At 37.7% G+C, this 22887-nt stretch overlaps 1 protein-coding gene across 7 annotated transcripts in view; it reads left to right on the top strand.

Moving 5' to 3' along the window:
• Virma (vir like m6A methyltransferase associated) overlaps positions 1-22887 on the top strand; it is a 110681-nt gene that overhangs the window by 62431 nt on the left and 25363 nt on the right. For 4 of the 7 annotated variants that reach the window (XM_021262644.2, XM_004850114.4, XM_021262645.2 and 1 more), the window contains 8 exons: positions 794-842; positions 3100-3268; positions 6412-6534; positions 7377-7652; positions 9727-10867; positions 15916-16407; positions 17919-18073; positions 20526-20608. In XM_021262644.2, the coding sequence (XP_021118303.1) occupies positions 794-842; positions 3100-3268; positions 6412-6534; positions 7377-7652; positions 9727-10867; positions 15916-16407; positions 17919-18073; positions 20526-20608 (2488 nt within the window). Of the gene's footprint in view, positions 1-793; positions 843-3099; positions 3269-6411; positions 6535-7376; positions 7653-7697; positions 8097-9726; positions 10868-15915; positions 16408-17918; positions 18074-20525; positions 20609-22887 lie in introns of those variants that run through there. The other 3 variants (XM_087190612.1, XM_021262646.2, XM_021262648.2) reach the window with 3 other exon arrangements.

The raw sequence follows: 22887 nt of genomic DNA, 5'->3' as shown, positions 1-22887 counted from the left end.
TTTTTGATTCTTAAAAAAATTACATAAACAGGCCAGGTGTGGTGGTGCATGCTTGTAATCTCAGCACTTAGGAGGCTGAGGCAGGAGGATTGCTGTGAGTTCAAGGCCAGCCTGGACTACATAGTGAGTTCAAAGCCAGTTAGAACTACATAGCAAAAAGAAAAATTACATAAACACAATGAGAACTAATATTTTCGGTGTGTCTTTTACATCACACTACTGCACAATTTGAGAATTCATGGTCACATTTTGTGAAATGAGACTTGTCAATAGATAGCTCTTTTTTATATTATTTGATACATGTTAGATTTATTAAAACTGGTTGTATTGATGTCAAAATCTCGATAAAAACAGAATGCTTTTATTTTTCTTTTACTTTTTTTTGCTGTAGCTGGAGAATGAACCCCAGGCCTTGCATATGTTAAGCCAATGCTGTACCGCTGAGCCAAACTCCCAGTCCTAGAGTGTTTTTCTTAAATTTTGGTCCTAATATACATTTTTGTAAGATTATAATGTAGAGGTTCTGTACTTTAGGCTTTACAGTAGAATTACAAAAATACTGATGTCTGTACTTGCCTTGGATCAATTAAATCAGAATCTTTGGGATCTTGATTTATATTTTTATTGATAGTGTTGGGGGGACAGTAAATTTAACCCAGACTTTGTGGTTTTTTAAATTGAAACAAAAATCCAGTGTTTGATTATATTGAAGTATTTGAATTTAGAAAGGCTTCTTTGTGATCTGTGATTTTCAGTGTTTGAGCTTGTATGTTTATTCCTACTCTTTTGGCAGCCTGGAATATGATGAGAATACATCTATCATCTTTAGACCCAACTCAAAGGTAATCATGGAAGCTAGTTTTCCCCTTATCACTACTATTTATTCTTACTTTCATTCAAAGTTTTTGATCCAAATAAACCAGTGATGGCAGAATTTGGCTCTAGTACTGTACGTTGTCATTTCTTGTGTGCATGTCTCTTGCATTCAGATGCAATTTGTAAATGAACATTATAGTGTCATTCTCTACCTGAAGTATAAGAATTTTTCTTCCCGTTTTATATTTGATTCTGGAAGAAGCCAGTATTTGTGCCTTTGGTTCTTTCATTTAGTTGGACAAGTGTGGAAGATAGAGGCGAGTGATTATGAGAAACCAACTGTGCCTTTATTAAGATTTCTAAAAAAATTACACTGTTCATATTTCTTTCATATCAGGAGTATACCTTATTTCTTTATCAAATACCATTCTAGAAGCATCTAATGGCAGATCTAAAATGCAAAAATAATTGTGGTCTAGTATGGGACTCCTCAGTTTCCTGCTTGATTTTGGGAGCCATGTGTGTTTGATTCTTTGCTCGTACTCTCTCGCCCCTTCCTTCCTTCCTCCCTTCCCTTCCCTCCCCTCCCCTCCCCTCCCCTCCCCTCCCCTTCCCTTTCTGCCTGCCTCTCTCTCCCTCTCCCTCCCTCTCCCTCCCTCTCCCTTTTCTTCTTGTCCAGGCTGGCCTCAAATTTAAGGCAGTCCTCCTGCCTCAGCCTCACGAGTGCTGGGATCACAGGCATGTAATGTACCACCACACCCAGCCAGCATCCTCTTTAGACTAAACATTATCTTCTGTGTCTGTGTATCTCCCTTCCAGTCAAATTTCTGTCATCCTTGTGTGTGGTCTTTGAACTTTTCTTCTGAGCCGCCTTTCTTTTTTAACTGTACAGTCTAGTGAAGAGAATAACTTTTTTGTTTTGTTTTACTTATGTATTTTGCTTTTACAAGAGGCTTCAATGACTTATTGCTTTGTCTTTACCCAGTGAAGTGCAGTGGAGAGAATTCAGAAGTTAGGGGTTTTGGTTTCTAGTGCAGGTTCTTCAGATACATTCTCAGGTTTTCTTTTGTGAAAAGGAAATAATAATTTAATGTTTGCTCTGACTACCTCTCATAATTGCTGTGAGGATCCAGCAATTAATGTAGATGAATTCTGAAAGACAGTTGTTATTTTTATGAGGAAATATTGAAGGTTAATGACATTGGTGAAGTTTTGCATCTTTATTTATTTAGGTTTTTTTTTTTTGAGACAGAGTCTCACTATGTAGTTCAGGCTGACCTCACTCACAGTGATCCTCCTGCCTCAGCATCCTGAGTCCTGGGATTACAGGCATGTGCCACCACACCTGGCTCTGTTTTGCATTTTTTTAGAAGAAAGTTTCTTTACAAAAGCAATTTGTTTAATGCTTCTGAGTAGCCACACTTTTTAAAAGTGCAATGTGGGTATGTAAAATTACCTCCATGCATGTTTTGAGTATGTAAGAACAATGCTACAAGATTTCATGGACTTTATCTTTTTTTTTTTGGCATGATTTTTTTCCTCCCCTAGACTTCATTTTTTCTCCCTTTGGTACCTGGGATTGAACTCAGGACCTTGTGCTTACCAGGCAGGTGTGGTACCACTGAGCCACATCCCTGGCTTTCCCCTAGACTTTTAAAGCTGTTACTCCATGGTTATCAGTCAAGAAATCTACTTTCATTTTTATCTTTGTTCCTTTCTGCACAGTGGGCTCTTTTTTTTTGTTTTTTGAGACAAGGTCTTGCTATGTAGTTCAGGCTGGTCTTGAACTCATTGTGTAGCCCAGACTGGGTTCACACTTGCTGTGATCCTCCTGCCTCAGCCTGTTGAGTGCTGGGATCACTGGCATGTGCCCCCTTGCATGGCTTCAGCATACTTTTGTTTATTTGGGCACCAGGGATCAAACTCAGGACCTTGAGCTTGCCAGGCAGGTGCGGTGCCACTGAGCTAAATCCCTGGCCCTTTAGCATACTTTTTTTTTTTTTTTTTTGGTACCAGGGATCAAACTTGGGTCTTTGTGCTTGTGCAGCAGGCGGCAAAACCACTGAGCTACATCCCCGGCTCCCTTTAGCATACTTTTTAAAGACTAGATAAAACATAAACTGGGCTGGGATGTAGCTCAGTGGCAACACACCTGGTTTGCAAGTGCAAGGTCTTGAGTTTGATCTCCAGTACCGAAAACAAAAAATAAACTAATTTGATTTCAATTTGTATCTTGCATGTTAGAAACATTCATTTGAAAGATTATTTTCTCCTAAAAATTAGGTCAATACTGACGGTCTGGTGCTAAGAGGCTGGTACAACTGTCTGACACTGGCGATATATGGGTCAGTGGACAGAGTGATAAGTCATGACAGAGACTCCCCACCACCCCCGCCTCCACCCCCACCACCACCCCAGCCACAGCCGAGTTTGAAAAGGAATCCAAAACATGGTGAGAATTTTAAATTTGCTTTTGCCTATCAAACTTATGTTTTTCACGGTAAGGAAAGCTAATTCAAAGAACTTGTCTATCTTTAGAAATTTATGTAAGACTTGATATCTGTCATTATTCCATTCTTTTCAATAGGAGTTTTTTTTTTTTTAAGATATGATCTCTCTATGTAGTTCAGAGTGACCTTGAACTTTGGCAATCTTCCTGTCTCAGCCTCCCAAGTTCTGGGGTTACAGGCATGAGCCACCATGCCCAGCAGGAATTTACTTTGTTAAATTTAATGCAGTTTAAGTCTTTAAGTCATTTGTCTAAGTCTTTAAGTCATGTGTCTAGTACATAATATTAACATTCCTTGTAGGGAGTTAGTACATGTGTATAACACATCCCAATTCCTTTTCTTCCTCTTCCCCCCCATCTCTTGATCCCTTTCCCCGTTGAGAAAGATCTATCTCCCTACTTCCTTATTAGCTATCTTTTTTTTTGTTACCGGGGATCGAACTCAGGTCCTTGTTTTGTGAGGCAGGCGGCAGAACACTGAGCTAAATCCCCGGCCTATTAGCTATCTTTTATTTTGCTGTTTATTTATACTTTGAATCTCTCATATAAGACAAACCAGGTAATATTTAAGCTTGTTTGTCTGATTTACTTCATTTAACAAGGGCTCAAGGTGCATCCATTTTCTACATTTATCTTTTTTTTTTTTCAGTAACAGAGATTGAACTCAGAACTTTGTGCTTGCCAGGCAGGTGCAGTGCCACTGAGCTACATCCCTGGCCCTATTTGAAATTTTTGAGGACTCTCTGTACTGGTTTCCCACAAACAGTGTAGAAGGATTCCTTTTTCCCTACAGTCTCTTCCACATTTGTTATTACAACAGTGGACCCTCAAGTTACCACTGGCCTGACATGAACGATTTGGGTTACAACCAGAATTTTAGTTTTAGCTTACGACCAGAGTTTTGAGTTATGACCTGAATGCCAGCCAGTTATGCTTCTAGGTGTTCTCAGATACAGATTTAACCCTTAAAAACTTCTGGAAGGAACATTACAGTATCCTTTCCTGTGTGGGATTAATTGAGAAATCCTGGGCCAGTGTCTCTCTAAGGACACTGAGATCTGCCTGTACACAGGAGAGAGACATTGAAGGCTGCGTAGAGGAGCCTGAGCCTTCAATTGACCAACTTGAGTTACAACCAGCCCTTGGGAACATATTGAGTTCGTAAATTAAGGGTCTACTATTTGATTGCTTGATGATAGCCATTCTTTCTGGAGCAAGGTAGAATCTGAATGTTGTTTTAATTTTCTTATATTATTTCAGAAATGTTCCATAAATGGAATCATGTAGTACTTCTTGGAGATTAATTTTTTTTTTTTTTGGTACTGGGGATCGAACTTGGGACCTTACACTTGCAAGGCAGGAGCTGGAACCACTGAGCTAAATCCCTGGCCTGGAGATTAAATTTTTATTTTTTATTTTATTTTATTTTTTTAAAATTTTAAATTTTTTAATTAAATTATTTTATTGGTACATTGTGGGTATACAACACAATTACATTTCTCATTGGGAATTGTACCTTTACATAATGCATCTTGGTTCTTATTTTTTCCCCATTCCTAGCCCTCCCTTCACGCCCTCCATCCTTCCTTATTTACAAAGACTTTATTTCCATTTTTTCCATTTCTCATCATTTTTCCTTTCCTTTCTTTCCTTTCCCCTGCCCCTTCCACTACCCCTACCCCTTTGGACCTTTTCTTCCTATTTTACATTATCGATTATTCATTCTAATCATTGGTACATTTTAGGTATACAATATAATGACATTCCTCATTGGAAATTTGCACCTTTACATAATCTCTCTTGGTTCTTATTTTTCACCCTTGCCCAGTCCTCCCTTCAACCCCTCCATTCCTCCCTATTTACAAAGATTTTGTACCTATTTTTCCATTTTCTCCTATTAATCCCATTCCCTTCTATCCTTTCCCCTAGCCCTCTCACTTCCTTCCCCTTTGCCCCTTTTCTTCCTATTTCACATTACCTATTATACATTTAGTCCTTATTTATACTTTCAGTTTCTCACACCAGAGAAACTATTCGGTATTTACACATGTGTGTCCTATTTATTTCACTTAAGAGTATTGCCTCAATGTGCATCCACTTAGCTATAAATGTCTCTAATTTGTCATTTTTTATGGCTGAGTAGTACTCCATTTTATAAAAAAACCACATTTTCTTTATCCATTCGGGAGATTAAATTTTTTAAATGGTGCTTGAGATTGGGCTGGGGATTTAGCTCAGTAGTTTCGCCCCCTGCCTTGCAAGTGCAAGGGCCCAAGTTCGATCCCCGGTACCAAAAAAAAAAAAAAAATCATTATATTAAATGGTGCTTGAGATTAACCTAAGCCCTTGTTCATGCTACACATGTGCTCTAGCATTGAACTACTCCTACAGACCCAAGATTAACTTTTTTCATTTAATATAATTTCCTTATGATTCATCTGCTTTGTTCAGTATATCATTAGTTCTTTTTTAAAAATTGCTGAGCAGTATTCTGTACTATGGATGTACCACAGTCGTGTGTCTTGTCTCCCTACCCCCACCCCGCCCTGTTTTAGGGATTGAGTTCAGGGCATTATGCATACTAATCACACTGATCCACGTCCCCCAACTCAGTCCACACTTTTAACTGTTCCCCTGTTCAAGGACAATTGAGTAGTTTCCAAGTTTTGGCTATTTAAAATACAGCTATTAAGGTCCGAGGATTTAGCTCAGTGGTTCCGACGCCTGCCTCGCAAGTGGAAGGTCCCGAGTTCGATCCCTGGTACCCCCCCCAATAAATAAAATAAAATACAGCTATTACAAATGAGGCTGATTATTTTATGTACCTTTTCCTGTATGAAAATAAATTCTAGTTTCTCTGGGATTATGTCTAAGAATGTATGCATTGTATCTTGGCATGGGAAGTAAAAATTCTACAAATGTATAGATTAATTAGCAGAATTTCTGTTCAGACTCCAGGAAATAAAAGCTTGTATTTATTCATAAATTCTGAAGATAGAAAATTTAAATTATGAAAAGCATTTTTCATGCATTCATTGTATTATATTTAATAATTTGAGAGTTTTTTCTGTCTCTAATAAAACTAGCTGATGGTGAGAAAGAAGATCAGTTTAATGGAAGCCCTCCAAGACCGCAGCCAAGAGGACCGAGAACTCCTCCTGGACCCCCTCCACCTGATGACGATGAAGATGAGCCTATGCCTTTGCCAGGTATGAGTAAAGTCAGGGTTAGTTAGTGCTTTTTAATTAAGGAAAGGAAACTAGATGCTGGTAGTCAAATCTTGATAAATGCTTCATCTTGTCCAGTATTTCTTTGTGTTTTTCTGTTGACAAATGAACTTGTTAAAAATAGATCAAGTTGGGCTGGGGATTTAGCTTAGTGGTTTTGCCACCTGCTGTGCAAGTGCAAGGACCCGAGTTCAATCCCCGGTAACAAAAAAAAAAAAGATCAAGTTAATTCACTTGAACCAGTACCAATATCGCTTTGAAAATAGTATCGATATTCTGTAATGGTATGTGCAGGTGAGTACCAGTTAAAAATAAGCATATGGTGGAAGAGGTAAAAAGCTATATAGTTGTTACTTAAATTCTTTTTGAGACAGTGTCTTACTATGTAGCCCAGGCTGACCTTGAATTTGTGGCAATTCTCCTGCCTCAGGCTCCTCCCAAGTGCTAGGATTACAGGCATGTGCCACCATGTTGGGCTTGTATAGTTATTTAATAGATAAAAAAGAAAAGGAATACCTCTGTTCCTAGAACATAAAATACTATAATGTGTGCTTGCTTGCTTTTTTTTTTCTTGCGGAACCGGGCGTCAACCTCAGGACCTCGTGCTTGCCAGGCAGGAGCTGGTGCCACTGAGCTAAACCTCCAGCTCTATAATGTGTGCTTTTAATGTCTTTTAAAAGCACATAATTCTGACATTTTAAAAAAAGGTTATTTACCAACTAGATCACCCAAAATGCCATTACGTAGTTGCAATATCCAGTCCTGCTGCCGTGTGTTATTTGAGCCATTAAAGTAATCTGTGCCTTAAATACCGTTTTTTTCAGTGTCTGGTGACAAGGAGGAGGATGTTCCCCATAGAGAAGATTACTTTGAGCCCATTTCTCCTGACCGGAATTCTGTTCCCCAGGAAGGTCAGTATTCTGATGAAGGAGAAGTAGAAGAAGAACAACAAGAAGAAGGAGAAGATGATGAAGATGATGTGGACGTAGAGGAAGAAGAGGATGAGGATGAGGATGACCGCCATACAGTAGACAGTATCCCTGAAGAGGAAGAGGAAGATGAAGAAGAAGAAGAAGGTGAAGAGGATGAAGAAGGTGAAGGTGGGTTATATTAGGTCTTTTGATTTTATGTACTAAAAACTAACTAGATTTCACTTTGAGCAGTGCAAAGGAATTTATAGCAAAGATAAATGGGATTATAAGAAACCCAAGGGTGGCTGGGAATTTAGCTCAATGGTGCTGCGCCTGGCTGGAAAGCACAAGGTCCTAAGTTCGATCCCCGGTACCAAAAAATCCCCCCAAAAAACCCAAGGGTTGTCTAGCTAGGCCCCAGGACATGAGTACAAATGAGATTTGTATTGAATTTTCATGCATCTACTTTATTCTCTGTCAACTGTTGTTTATTTGCTCCACAGCTTTATTTTCCTGTTTAAGAAGAGCAAACTGCCTGACTGTATTGCAGTCCCATTCCTATTTCCTGGGAGAGAGTTTCTGTTTGGCTTGCCATGATTTGAGTTGCTCTTTGATTCCATCAGCCTTGGCTAGGTAAACAGGGCTCTGTAATAACACATGGTGGTTGGAATTTTTTTTTTTGGTATCAAACTTGGGACCTTGCGCTTGCAAGGCAGGTGTCGGCACCACTGAGCTAAATCCCTGGCCCAGTGGTGGTCAGGATTTGATGGCTGTTTTCAGAGTAAGGAGTTGGATTTTAAGGTGGGTGAAATTCCCAAAGATGTCTGGCAGATATTCTAGCAAAATACTATATTATTATTATTTATTTATTAATTTATTTTTGTACTGCTGATTGAACTTAGGACCTTGCTCTTGAGAGGCAGGTGGTGGAACCACTGAGCTAAATCCCCAGCCTTATTATTATTATTTTTTTTTGGTACCAGGGATCGAACTTGGGACCTTGAGCTTGCGACGCAGGTGCCAGAACCATTGAGCTAAATCCCCAGCCCTATTATTTTTTTTTAATACTATATTATTTTTAGAAATTTAGGAGGAAAAGTCTCAAGTTACCCAAGGCTATGTGATAGTATGTTGCAGTCTTTTAATTAGATTTTATTTTTCCTTTGGAAGCAGAAAGTGAGAGTTATTTGAATTGACTCTTTTTTTTGGTACCGGGGATCGAACTCAGGACCTTGCACTTTCGAGGCAGGCGGAGGCACCACTGAGCTAAATCCCTGGCCCTAGCCAGTTTTCTTAATCAGGACAGTTTGGCAGAGGTGAGTGAATGAAGCTGGTTAATTTGATGGTTTTTTTTTTGGTACCGGGGATCGAACTTGGGTCCTTGCGCTTGTGCAGCAGGCGGCGAAACCACTGAGCTAAATCCCCGGCCCAATTTGATGTTTTAATATGAGACATCTGGCTTGTCTCAGCATCAGACCCCTATAAACTTTTTTTTTTTGATAAGAATGTATTGATAAGGTTAGGCACAGGAATGGCAAATAGGATCCCTTTCTTTCCTAGGCCATTATTGCTCATCTCCATTTTATCACAGCCAGCAATGGTAGTGTTAGAAAATTAAACCAACAAGTTTTATGTCTTTACTTCTGTTTTATTTGGCATAAAAAACCCCTGCACATATGTCATGGTAAGAAAGCTTTGCTTTGGTAAAGTTGAACATTTTAAATGAACAGATTTCCCTAAAAAAAGTAACACAGACCTAGGAAACTGCATTATAGGTAAATGCAGATGAGTAAAAATTAAGTATGAAATATAAAAATAACATGCAATTTTTTCCCTGACATATTTGATTTAACCTTGTATTTATGGTATTTTTATTTTAACTTTACTAATCTTTGCCCACCAGTTTTTTTAAATTTACCTTAATAACAATCTGAAGAGGGCAGACTTCTTCCCTCCTGAGAAAGGTATTTTTGTTACTTTCAGGCATTTCTAATTTTCTTCCTGCAAGGAAGTTACAGAGATTGTTTTGAAGGAGAACGGATAAAATAGAAGAATTTGCTTAGGAAGTTTGTTCGTAGTTGTTCTACTAGAAGTTATAAAATGTTGGCAGTTGTTGATATGAGTGGGGGCAGAAATATATTTTGTTGAACAAATCATTACCTGTTAATGTTTGCCATCCTATAATTTTTTGTGCTTTTGATCAACCCAGATTTATGCATTAAATACCAGTTATGTAATACTTAACTATTAAACTAATTTTCAGGAGATGATGGCTATGAACAGATTTCCAGTGATGAAGATGGAATTGCTGACTTGGAACGTGAAACATTTAAGTACCCAAACTTTGATGTTGAATACACTGCTGAAGACCTAGCTTCTGTTCCTCCCATGACGTACGACCCATATGACAGGGAGCTGGTTCCACTCTTATACTTCAGCTGTCCATACAAAACTACTTTTGAAATTGAAATCAGTAGAATGAAGGACCAAGGTCCAGATAAAGAAAATTCAGGGGTAATAGAAGCCTCAGTGAAGTTAACGGAACTATTAGATTTGTATCAGGAAGATAGAGGTGCAAAGTGGGTAACAGCTTTAGAAGAAATTCCAAGTTTAATAATAAAAGGATTAAGCTATTTGCAGTTGAAAAATGCAGAACAAGATGCCCTTGGCCAGTTGGTGGACTGGACAATGCAGGCTTTGAATTTACAAGTAGCCTTTCGCCAGCCCATCGCTTTAAATGTCCGACAGCTCAAAGCTGGAACCAAGTTAGTGTCCTCACTAGCAGAATGTGGATCTCATGGAGTAATGGGACTGCTACAAGCAGGAGTGATCAATGTGTTGTTTGAGCTCCTATTTGCTAATCATGTCTCATCTTCCCTTAAGTTAAATGCTTTTAAAGCTTTGGACAGCGTTATTAATATGACAGAAGGAATGGAAGCTTTTTTAAGAAGTAGGCAGAGTGAAAAAAGTGGCTATCAGAGACTTCTGGAGCTTATACTTTTAGATCAGACTGTGAGGGTTGTCACTTCTGGTTCAGCTATTCTTCAAAAATGCCATTTCTATGAAATCTTGTCAGAGATTAAAAGACTCGGTGACCATTTAGCAGAGAAGACTTCGTCTGTACCTAACCACAGTGAACCTGATCATGATACAGATGCTGGACTTGAGAGAACAAACCCAGAATATGAAAACGAGGTAGAAGCTTCTATGGACATGGATCTTTTGGAATCCTCAAATATAAGTGAAGGGGAAATAGAAAGGCTTATTAACCTCCTAGAAGAAGTTTTCCATTTAATGGAAACTGCCCCTCATACAATGATCCAACCTCCTGTTAAGTCTTTCCCAACGATGGCACAAATAACTGGACCTCCAGAAAGGGATGATCCGTACCCTGTTCTCTTTAGGTAAGACATCTCTTTTTAGGGACATACACTTCTGAATCATTGGGCACAAGTTTATGTGGTGATTGTTTTTTATCTGTTTGTAGGTATGCATATCCTGTGTAAGCATACTAGATGTTGCAGAATAGGTATACAGTAGTGAAACTGTGAGACTATCTTGTGTTAGTACTTAAAGCAGAATTAGGATAGTAAAGATGAGAGTAAGTGATAATAAATAGTTAACAATGCTTGTATAAGCATGTCTGACAAGAATAAATGAGAAACTGTTTACTTGCTACTGGGAGGGTGGTGGAAAGGGACAGTATAGAAAGGAGAGAGCTTTTCTATGGGAAATCCTTTATTTTACTTTGATACAGTGTAAGATAAAATTTTATTTTGCTATCTTAATTTTACAGTCCCGTTTAAATGTGTTTTAGGCTTATCCCTACAGGAACCTTCTGAAGTGAATGCTATTACTCTTTGTTGCTCTATAGTCCCATTTAAAGGTGTCTTTAAGGTTCCATTACCACTTGTTTCTTCATCCAGATCTCTGGTTTTTTTGTCATTGGCCATTGGCCGTTGTTGGGTACAGCATCCACAGTAGGTTTTTTTATTTTAATTTTTGAGACTTTGTTTTTGGCCTTGTTGGCATATTGCCTGTAGATAATTTTCTAATATCAAAATGAAAATATGGCATTTTTTATTACTTATTTCTGTGATTAGTTTTTGTCTCTTTTAGTGATTAGTTTTCCATTTGAGAGGTTACTCCAGGAATCAGGAGAGTAAGATGAGAAGGAAAAGCCAGGAAAGTGTGTATTTTTAAACTTATTTCTGTGAATAATTGGGGCTCATCTACTGGAGGCCTTCAGAGGAACCAGCTAAAATGTCTCTTCTATGTCTTCCGTTGAGTGACTCAGGCAGAAGCACTTGTCTCTTTCTTCCTTATGCTGAAAGTTGTCCACCAGGGGCTTTAACTTCTCAGCTGCTCTTGCTTGTGGTCTGAGCGCTCTCTAATGGCTATAGAGGAAGCTCTGAGAAAGAATGGCAGAGGGCCAAAGTGGAAACTTCAGGGTGGGTATTGGCAGCCCACACAGACTGTGTAGTGGGATGAGCAGTATGGAACTATGGGAGTAGTAATGCATAAAATAGCTACAATATAACGTAGTAGGCAGAATAGGAGGATATAGTTTCAGGAAGCAGTGACTGGGTTGCTGTGTCGAGTGAGAAATTGAGAAAATGAGGACAGGAAATAATGTAATGAATTTTGCAGAATAGATTGCAATTGGAGCTTTGGCACAGCAGTTTATTGTAGCAGTGGAACAGGAGGTGTAGCTGAAGAGTCACTGGGAAATGGAGATGTTTATTGTTTTAAATTCTTGGCTAAGAGGGCATGAGACAGCATCCAGAAGGGGATGCTGTAGTCACAAAGGAAGATTTTGTTTTTTTAAGAAACAGAAGAGCACATTTGAGACTGGAAAGAATTAACTTATTTAAAAAGTCACTGGAGGGGCCGGGGATTTAGCTCAGTGGTTCCATTGCCTGCCTTGTGAGTGCAAGGTCCTGAGTTTGATCCCCGGTACAGAAAAAAAAGTCACTGGAGAGGGATGTGTTTATAATGTAAGAGTAAGAGACTGTGCTGGGTGTGGTGACGCACACCTGGGATCCCAGCACTTGAAAGGCTGAGGCAGGAAGATCACTGTGAGTTTGAGACCAGCCTGGGCTACATAGTTCAAGGCAAGCCTGAACTGCACAGTGAGACCTTGTCTCAAAAAGCAGATATTAATTGTTGGAGCAAGATTTGATGGGAGATGAGATCAAGATTACAAGTGTAGAAGTTTGATTTTGAACAGGAGAAAGAAAACTTTGACTGTGGAAATATTGATACATTTGTAGTGTTGGAGATATTAAGGAATTGAGGCACTTCATCTTAATGATATCTTCATTTTTAGTAAAGTAGGAGTAAAATCATGTCCTAAGGGTGATTGAGCATAACAAGAATAAGAGGTGATGCTTTCAGTCACTGAGAGAAACTAGTAACTGTTTATTAAATGTTATTTCCCCCCATATCCTGCCAGAGGAGGAATGTTTGGGTATCAGAATAGAGGAAATAAAGGTCCTTAGATGCTGTGCTAAGGAGTTTGGTTTGTAGTTTAGAAATGGGAATATCTTGAATGTTTTGGAGAAGCAGAACTGATTGAAATGTAGTGCTTTCACATTTTTTATTGCAAGATACATTGGTCTGGGTAAGAAATCACAGTTAAGTAAATAGCTAAAGATTCTAGGTAGTAGTTATTAAGTACTTGAGCTAGTATAGTGGTGCTTATCAGGAATGGAAGGACAAATGATTGTGCTAATATCAACAGTTATGAGGGAGAAATTACTAGGACCTGATTTGGGGACCTCATAGGAAAGACAAAGTGAGAAGAAGTGAACAGTGTTTGAGGTTTCTAGTCAGGTGACAGTTAGAACTCTGGTTTCATTGGCAGAAACTGGTAAGTTAGAAGGAAGAGTGAACTTTGGAAGGAGAATCATTACATTTCGGAAGGATTCGTATGAAGTAATAGTAAGGGTCTAAGGACCTATTTTGGGGTCCCCAAGATTTTCTAGCTGGACGTGTAGGATTTAGCTACAGTTGTACTCAGCAAAGGGCCCAAAGCATAATCTGAGGTGAATAAGGTACATCACCTAAAGTCTGGGGAAGGCAGTCACAAGCATCCAGCATTCTCTCAACAGGAGTCACACAAGACCTACTTAATTCCTTCAAATTGTGACAGTGCATGTGAGATGTTTCCTGCGTCTTAGAAACTCACACCTAGGTTTTTTTTTGTTTTTTTTAAAATTTAATTATTTTTGGTGCTGGGGATCGAACTCGGAACCTTACGCTTGCAAGGCAGGCACCAGAACCACTGAGCTAAATCCCCAGCCCCACACCTAGGCTTTTTAAAAAAGTTATTTTTATTTTTAACTGAAAAGTAATTATATATATTTAATGTGATGTTTGATATATGTATACAATGTGGAATGATTATGTCAAACTAATTTTGGTACCCAGAGTTTGTATTGAGGGATAACCATGCAATTATTTACAGCCTATGGTGTTACAGAATTTTAAGCTCCCAGAAGGAAAGCAGGTGTTCAGCATAAAACAAATTGTTTGCATAAATAACTTAGGCCCAGCAAGCCATTCTTAACATTTGGGCTGAGGGACTTTTCCCAAATCCAAGTTCCCAGAGGCCAGCCAGCGGCCAACCTTGCAAGAAAGCCTAAGGATAAATGTGAGGTCTACTGTGTTAACTACTTTTAGACAGTCCATAAGGTAGATAAGGACACACTTAGAGTAATTCTGGAGTTTTATTTTATTTTTAATTTTTCTTTAGTTTTTTGAGACAGGGCCTCACTGTGTAGCCTAGGGTGGTCTCCTGCCACAGCCTCCCCAGTGCTGAGATTACAGGTGTGCACCGCCATACCCAGCCACAGAGTTTTATATTCTTGAGTTATGTTTGAGTTTATAGTAAGCAGTCACTAGATGGTGCTTATTGTGGTATTTATGTATTATTGTGAATGTCATGATGTCTCATCATAGAAACCGGAGTTAAAGTAGTAATGAGATTGAAGGGTCAGTTTTAGCTATTAATAAAAATAAATTCTAGCCTTTAACCTACTTACAAGTAATGTTTTGACAGATGTTTACACAAACTTGTATCAGCTCTTTTTTTTTTTTTTTGGTACTGAGAATTGTGCTTGCTAGGCAGGTGGGGCACCACTGAGTTAAAACCCTGGCCCTTGTATCACCTCTTGCAGTGATTAAAAGTGTGAAGAATCAGGCTTTTCAAATAGTTTTTATTTAGTTTAGAATGCAAAGAATTAGGATTTTTTTCCTAACTCAAAAGTGACATATTAAACTGCTCTTCTTCTGTAGTTAAAAAATGTTTAGGTAGTTTTTTGTTTTTTGCTTTTTTGAGAGAGGGTCTTACTATGTAGTTAAGGCTGGCCTTGAACTCACTATGTAGCCCAGGCTGGCCTCAAACACTCCATGATCTCCCTGTCTTAGCCTCCTGAGTGCTAGGATTACAAGTGTGCACCACTATGCCTGGCTTGTTTAGGAAGATTTTTTTTTTCCCCCCAATTTGAATTTTTGAAAAAATTGCTGATTTTTGTCTTTAAAAATCTTTGCATTTCATTTTGAAAAAGTTGGTTTTAGAAAAGAGCCAGATAAGGAAAAATAAGGAAAGAAATGCATACACATGAGGAAACTGATATTCAAAGAGGTTGTCAGTAGCATTTGTCTTTGTTTTAGAGTGTTGGGTAAATTCCAGACTACTTCCTCTCAAAACCAGAGAATAGTTCTTAGATTTGATAGAAGAGTGTTGGGCTATGGATGGTGGTACTAACTACTCAAATACTAAAATTGATAATTTGAAGTTTTTTCTTTCTTAGAGGTAGTACCTCAGGCCTATAGTATATCTGATCTATATTTTTCTTTTTTCGAGACAAGGTCTTGCTTTGTAGTTCAGGTTGACCTTAAACTCCTCTGAGATCCTCCTGCCTTTGTCTCCTGAGGGCTGGAATTACAGGCGGGTGCCATCACACACGGCTAATCTATATTTTTCAATATTATATGTCTTGTATTTTTCCTGGGGATCCTGATTGATGTATCTGAAATGCCATGAGTAGAGAAGGACGATGGTTTTGATAAGTAGCTCAAACAGAAGGCCCAGAGTTTAGAGTCAGAATTAACTCCAAAGAGAGAAAACTTACCAACAGTTATTGAACATCTGTTGAATATTTTCGCTAGGAGAAACTTTATTAAACATCTTTTGAGTATTAGCTAGGAGAAAGTCTTACAGAATTTTCACTTTATTTGGCCCAAAGAGAGGAAACTTGCACATTATTAGTGTTGTTGTTATTGTTGTTGTTGTTTATTGCTATTATTGCAGTTTGCAATTAAAGTAGTGTATGTCTGAGGATGAGGACTAAGGCCATTAAAAGTTTTTATTTTTGTCCTGTCTGGTGAGTGTTGAGTAAATGAAGAATGCTTTGTATTTACTTGATATAATATCAATTTTCCACAGGTATCTTCACAGTCATCATTTCTTGGAGTTGGTTACCTTGCTTCTGTCAATTCCAGTAACCAGTGCCCACCCTGGTGTGCTGCAAGTGACGAAAGATGTTCTGAAGTTTCTTGCACAGTCACAAAAGGGTCTCCTTTTTTTTATGTCAGAATATGAAGCAACAAACTTGTTGATCCGAGCTTTGTGTCATCTATATGATCAAGATGAAGAGGAAGGTCTCCAGTCTGATGGTGTTATCGATGATGCATTTGCCTTGTGGCTGCAGGACTCAACTCAGACGCTGCAGTGCATTACAGAACTGTTCAGCCATTTTCAGCGCTGTACGGCCAGCGAAGAAACTGACCATTCTGACCTTTTGGGAACTCTTCACAATCTTTATTTGATTACTTTTAATCCTGTGGGAAGATCAGCTGTTGGCCATGTTTTCAGTCTTGACAAAAATCTTCAGAGTCTCATTACTCTAATGGAGTACTATTCCAAGGAGGCTTTAGGGTAATTTTTGTTTCTTAAATTTTTAGTTATGTTAGAAAACTAGATCACTCATGGGCTAGTTTCTTTTAAAAGGATATTTCTCTGAAAGCAGAAGCTATGGTTTTTTTGACATAACATATAACTTGTTAAGAATTGGAATGACAGGGCCGGGGATTTAGCTCAGTGGCACCGCATGTGCCTCACAAGTGCAAGGTCCTGAGTTCGATCCCTGGTACCAAAAAAAAAGAATTGGAATGACAAAGGCTCTAAAATATAAGATGCAGCTGTAAAGCAATGCAGCCGACCTTTTAGTAATTTCTTTCAGTGAGCTGGTGGTATTGACAAAGATTGCAGCTGGACACCTCTGCTGATTAGTGTAGAGGGGACCCCTAAGGCCCAGGGATGTATCCCTTAAGAATAGTGGGCACTCTTATGCTGTTTTCTGTCCTTGCCATCTAATCCAGTCACAAGCTGTGGTTTCAGAATTGCTTTGACTAAATGGGGAGAGTTGAGAATGACAATGGTTTTGAAGAGCATGTGCTCTTGGGGCAGAGGTTTTAGTGTGTGACTAGAGAATACCCTCTTCCTAGCTCATGTCGAAGGCAGGAGCATCTAGATAGCTGCCTTCACTGTGGGGACTTGACAGGACTCCTTGAGTGACGAGTCTTCTTTGGGGGCCGTGGAAGACAGGCCAAGCGGCTTCTTTGCCTGGCTGTGTCCTCAAGGTCCTGAAATGGAAGACGGAGTGATGATGGCAGGTGATCACATCTGTCCTGTGTATCCAGATTGGTTGGAGATTTTAAAGGAGAGCAATGAAGTGTACTTTGTAATATTCTGTTGTTTATGAAATATACTTGTTAATATTTCATTGTTGTTCTGTTCTTCATCAAATGTTACTTTATTGTAGTATATGTTTTCTTTTTCTTTTTTTTTTTTTTGGTACCAGGGATTGAACTCAGGTCTTTGAGCTTGCGTAGCAGGAGGTGAAATCACTGAGCTAAATCCCCAGGCCTATATGTTTTATTTTTATATTCAGCAGCCCTCCTTATCTGTGGGTTCTGCTGTGAATTCACCCAACTATGAACTGAAAATATTTAGAATAATATTCAGACTTTATTTTTCTTGTCAATATTCCCTACACAATACAGTACCACAGTTCTTTATATGGCATTTACATAGTATTAGGTATTATAAGTAATGTAGAGATAAGTTAGTACAGATGTGTTGATTATGTGCAGATGCTGGGGCATTTCTAAGGGACTTGACCCTTCATGGATGTTGGTATTTGTGGGGGTCCTGGGATTGCACTCCATGGATACTGAGAGGTGACTGTACTACTGAGTACAGTTTTCAGGTGAATTGGATATGAACTGTAAAATCTGTTTTCGTGTCTTCAAGAAGTCAGTCACATTTCATTGTAAATTTTGTTGGTCTCTAAAACCAAATAGAAAAAATATTTAAAATTATTCCTAAAAAATTATTCCTAAAAATTGTTTTTGTACCCCAAACTTAAAAACCTTATTTTGTTTCAGCGATTCCAAGTCTAAGAAGTCAGTAGCTTATAATTATGCATGCATACTTATTTTGGTGGTGGTTCAGTCTTCCAGTGATGTCCAAATGTTAGAACAACATGCAGCATCTCTCTTGAAGCTTTGTAAAGCAGATGAAAATAATGCTAAATTGCAAGGTATAGTATCTGAAATTATTTTAAGCATTTGTGATATGTGAAAAGAAACACCTATGAATGTAATGTTTTATCATGTTTCATCATACCTAATACTAGTTTTACCTCTTTTTTAAAATTATTTTTTGAGACAGGGTCTTGCTGTGTAGTTCAGGCTGGTCTTGAACCCACCACATAGCCCATGCTGGCCTTGAGCTTGCAGTGATCCTCCTGCTTCAACCTCTCGAGTGCTGGGATTACAGGCATGTGCCACCACGCCTGGGTTACTTCTTTATAATTTACTTTTTATGAGGGTAGTTTTTAAAATGAAAGGTTTGATAAAATATTTTAGTATATAAACAAAAAGGTTTAATTATTTTATTTCTGGAAAGTCATTAAAATTGGTGTTTAAAATTTCTGTTGAAAATGGAAGAGGTAGTTTAAAGAACTTAGAAGTTCCAATTTTGCTATAGTTTTGCTTGTGCATGTATTTTCACACACACAGAGAAAACACTGTTCTAAGTATAACTTAGAGATTTGCTTACGGATCAACATATTTCTGTTATCAAAAGTGAATGAAAAAAAGTGAATGATAATGAATATGAGCTTTATTTATTTATTTATTGGTACTGGGAATCAAACTCAGTACCTTGTGCTTGCAAGGCAGGTGCAGCCCCACTGAGCTAAATCCCTGGCTCACGAGCTTTACTCTTTTTTTTTTTTTGGTACCGGGAATTGAACTCGGGTCCTTGCGCTTGCGCAGCAGGCGGCGAAACCACTGAGCTAAATCCCCGGCTGAGCTTTACTTTTTAAAGTATAGAAATGTATATTGAGTGAAGTTTATGGCTAATTTTATAGGGAGTTTGGAAAATAAGGTAGCTATTCATAATTTAAAAATTATATTTTGTCTCAGCTTTCTGATGTTATCAAGTACAAAACTTGATAACATTGAGTAAATATTGTAAAAATGCTTTAAAATGGAATGTGGCCTCTTTTTTAAAAATTCTAAATGTGCCCTTATTAAAGGAGGACTCATGATATCTTCAAAGGCATTATTAATGCTTTACTACATTTTAAGGTAATGGGTGCACTTTAAAAAAATTATTTTATTAAAATTTTTTTTGTTTTGTTTTTTGAGACAGAATTTCACTATGTAGTTCAGGCTGGCCTTAAACTTGGGACAGTACTCCTGCCTCAGTCTCCCAGGTACTGGGATTATAAGTGTGCACCACCATGTCTGGCTTATTTAATTTGAGTTGTATATTCTGTTTATATGAAAGACTTTATTTATATATGCATAGGAAGTCAGGCGTGGTGACACACACATGTAATCCCACTACTGAGGAGGCCAAGATAGGAGGATCATGAGTTTGAAGCCAGCCTGGACTATATAGCAAGACCTTATCTCAAAAAAACCAGACAAAATAGACAAGGAAAAATACTAAGATGTCCACAGCTGTGACCCTTCTGGGCAAGTGCAATACCAAGGAGAGAGACTACTACTATTTTTGGTTTCCTACATACCTATAGAGTGTCTGAAACTGATATATCACTTTTTATTTTAGAATCCTTTTCTGAAAACATTTTTAGAGGCAGGTCTTTTGGTGTATACCTGCAATCCCAGCAGGGAAGCCTAGGCACGAGGACCACAAGTTTGAGGCCAGCCTAAGCTACATAGGCAGACCCTGTCTCAAACCAAACCGAAACAAAACCAAAAAACACTTTAGAGGGGGAGATAAGGCATAGCTACTTTGTTATATAGAGTCTTGGAGAGTTTTGTTTTGATTGTGGTGAGTGGTATTTTAAATCAGAGTTTGTTCTCTATTTTGGGGTGATAGTAATTATTTTTATAAAGGCAAATTAAGAAATTGACAATTAAAATTTCACATTAAGAGAAGAGATACTCAGCAAATTGTCTCCTCATGGGTTTGATCCTGTTAGAAATAAATACACTTAATACATTTTGCCTATACTTTTTTTTTAGGAGTGTGGGCAGCAGCAGCAAAGGTAGATGAACAAACAGTATATCAGTTTATAAGCAGTCTTTTATAAATCTGTTTTGTAATACTATAAACTGATGATTGCAGAAATTCACTTATTACATTATTTTTATTACATATATGTTTAAGCATTTACACATTTAAGTTTTCAGAAATCAGGTAGCAAAGAGCAGTCACTTCTTAGTTTTCCTCACTTTTTTTTTTATACCAGGGATTGAATTTAGGACCTTGCGCTTGTGTGGCAGCGGCGGAATCATTGAGCTAAATCTCTGGCCCCACTTCTTTTTGAACCAATACAATAGGCCTGCATTTCCGTTTCATTTTAAAGCTTGTTTAAATAATTAGATACAAGTTCATCCTTGAATGAAATTTAGATATTGAAATCAGTGCGGAGCTGATGTTTTTCCTAAATATACTATTACTTTTGTTATAAATGCCTTTTTAAAAAATTACAGATTATTCTTTTTGTTTTTAAGAACTTGGCAAATGGCTTGAACCTCTGAAAAATCTTCGATTTGAAATTAACTGCATCCCAAACCTAATTGAATATGTTAAACAGGTAAGTAAAATTTATAAGTTGTTTTTTTTTTTTTTGTGGTACCGGGAATTGAACTTAGGACCTTGTGTATGCGAGGCAGGCACAGTGCCACTGAGCAATCCCCGGCCCTAATTTACAAGGTTTTTGATTTTATGGCACTTCAGGGTAGTATATAATGGTAATAATGCATTAGGTCACTTGTATAGATAAAGTTAAATGCTATGGTAATATAAAAGCTAATTATTTCTCTTAAACTTTAGTGAAAAAGAATTTTCCTGGAAATATTTAGCTGAAAATTGATAGGGCCAGTCCCAGATAATTGCAGCATGGGGATTGTTCTCTTTGATGTTAATTTGGAGTAGTCCTATCTATAATTGAAATAATTCGTAAAAGCTGGAATCAGTAAGATCTATAAAATTCATAATAGTATTGGTGAAAAAATTAAAACACAATTCAGGTAATTCATAGTAATGAAGTCAGTGCATTGTTAGTCTTAGAAGTTGGTTTCCTCTTCTTTTTGTTTTTATTTATTTTTGCTCTTGGTGATCCAGGGTGTAACATAATAAGGACTAAAGTTCGATCCCCGGTACCAAAAAAAAAAAAAATAAGGACTAAAGGGACGTAGATATGTAAAAGTTTTGAGCTGGAAGGGAAGTATGAACTTTGAATTACCTCATCTAGCTCTTGAAGTGTGTGTGTGTGTGTGTGTGTGTGTGTGTGTGTGTGTGAGAGAGAGAGAGAGAGAGAGAGAGAGAGAGAGAGACACGAAAACCACTTGTAGCTGTTCTGATCTAACAACAAAGTACCATTTGGGTTTATCTGCTTCAGATTTTTCTTCACTAATGTTTCTGCCCTTGGCTTCTCTGACACTGTACCTCTCATAAAAGTACTTTTACCTCCTATGATGCCATCATGTTTTTCTGTCTTAACTCTTTGCTTCAAATGATATCTGGAGCTTTTTGTTGTATTGTCTTCTATTTAGCAGAAGCACAATTAATGTCCTGTAAATTTATGCGTTCATGCATTCTGAAGGCTTGTGCATGATAAAGTGACTATTAATAGACATCAGTAAGTATCAAATGGAGGCTGGGAATGTAGCTCAGCAGCACAGCACCTGCCTGGCAAGCATGAGGCCCTGAGTTCTATTCCTGGTACCAAAAACAAAACAAAACAAATAAATAAATATCAAATGGTTTGAGTAAAAGTATCTATTTACTAATTTATTTATTTATTTATTTTTTGGTACCAGGGATCGAACTCGGGTCCTTGAGCTTGCGCAGCAGGTGGTGAAACCACTGAGCTAAATCCCCGGCCCTACATGAATTTACTAATTTTTTTTTTTAGTAAAAGTATTTAGTTAGGAACATAGTTCAGAATTTTTTCAGGTTCTAGAAATTTGAATTACATACTGTAATCAAAAGATTTAAGGGCCAGGGATTTAGCTCAGTGGTAGTGCCACCTGCCTCGAAAGCGTAAGGTCCTGAGTTTGATCCCCGGTACCAAAAAAAAAAAGATTTGATTTTTGTATAAATCCTTATCTTATTAATCATGATTATCATAAGTAGCTCTCATCCCATTATATACTAAAATCACTTGATCCGAGACTGAAACACTACTCTTTGGCTCTTTGCTGCCTTATGTAATCTATAGAATTCCAAGAAAAAAATGAGAGAAAAAGATCATCTAAAGTGAAAAACATAAGAAAGAGGAATTCAGTTTTTAAGATTATACTTGGAGGCTTAGAAGTTAGTATAGGAATCTTTTTAATGTTATTTCTTTACACATTTTAAAAAGAATGTTTATTTGTGAAAGCTATGACAATGTAAATATGTTTGTTGTCAGAATACATAGAATAGGCAGGTGCTAAGGACATAAGACAGCTGATTTTCTTTTTCTTCTAACCATGCCATCCTTGGTATTGGCATTTTAAAAAAGGTATTTATATAGTCCAAAAACTTGCCATGTTATTTCCTCAGTTTTGAAAGAGGCTTTGTACCATGGAGCTCTTAAAATACAATCATTGCTCTGTTTTTAGGAGAGAAGATGTATAAAATAGTTACACAGAAAGGAGTTAAACTCAGTACAGAGTCTCACAATTTCTGTATATTAGTTTTGTTTTAGTCTGTACTTTTTTTTTTTTTTTTTGGTACCAGGGATTGAACTTGGGACCTTGCACTTGTGAGGCAGGCAGCAGAACCACTGAGCTAAATCCCTGGCTTAGTCAGTACTTTAAATATACTGTACTTGTACCTTGTAATTCTTTTTATGTAATATCTCACAGTTTAATATATGTAAAAGAT

This window comes from Heterocephalus glaber, unplaced genomic scaffold (assembly GCF_053883595.1).
Source record: "Heterocephalus glaber isolate CG9 unplaced genomic scaffold, H.glaber_assembly_v1.0 deba00001555, whole genome shotgun sequence".
NCBI lineage: Eukaryota > Metazoa > Chordata > Mammalia > Rodentia > Bathyergidae > Heterocephalus > Heterocephalus glaber.
This window is presented reverse-complemented; position numbering and strand designations above follow the sequence as displayed.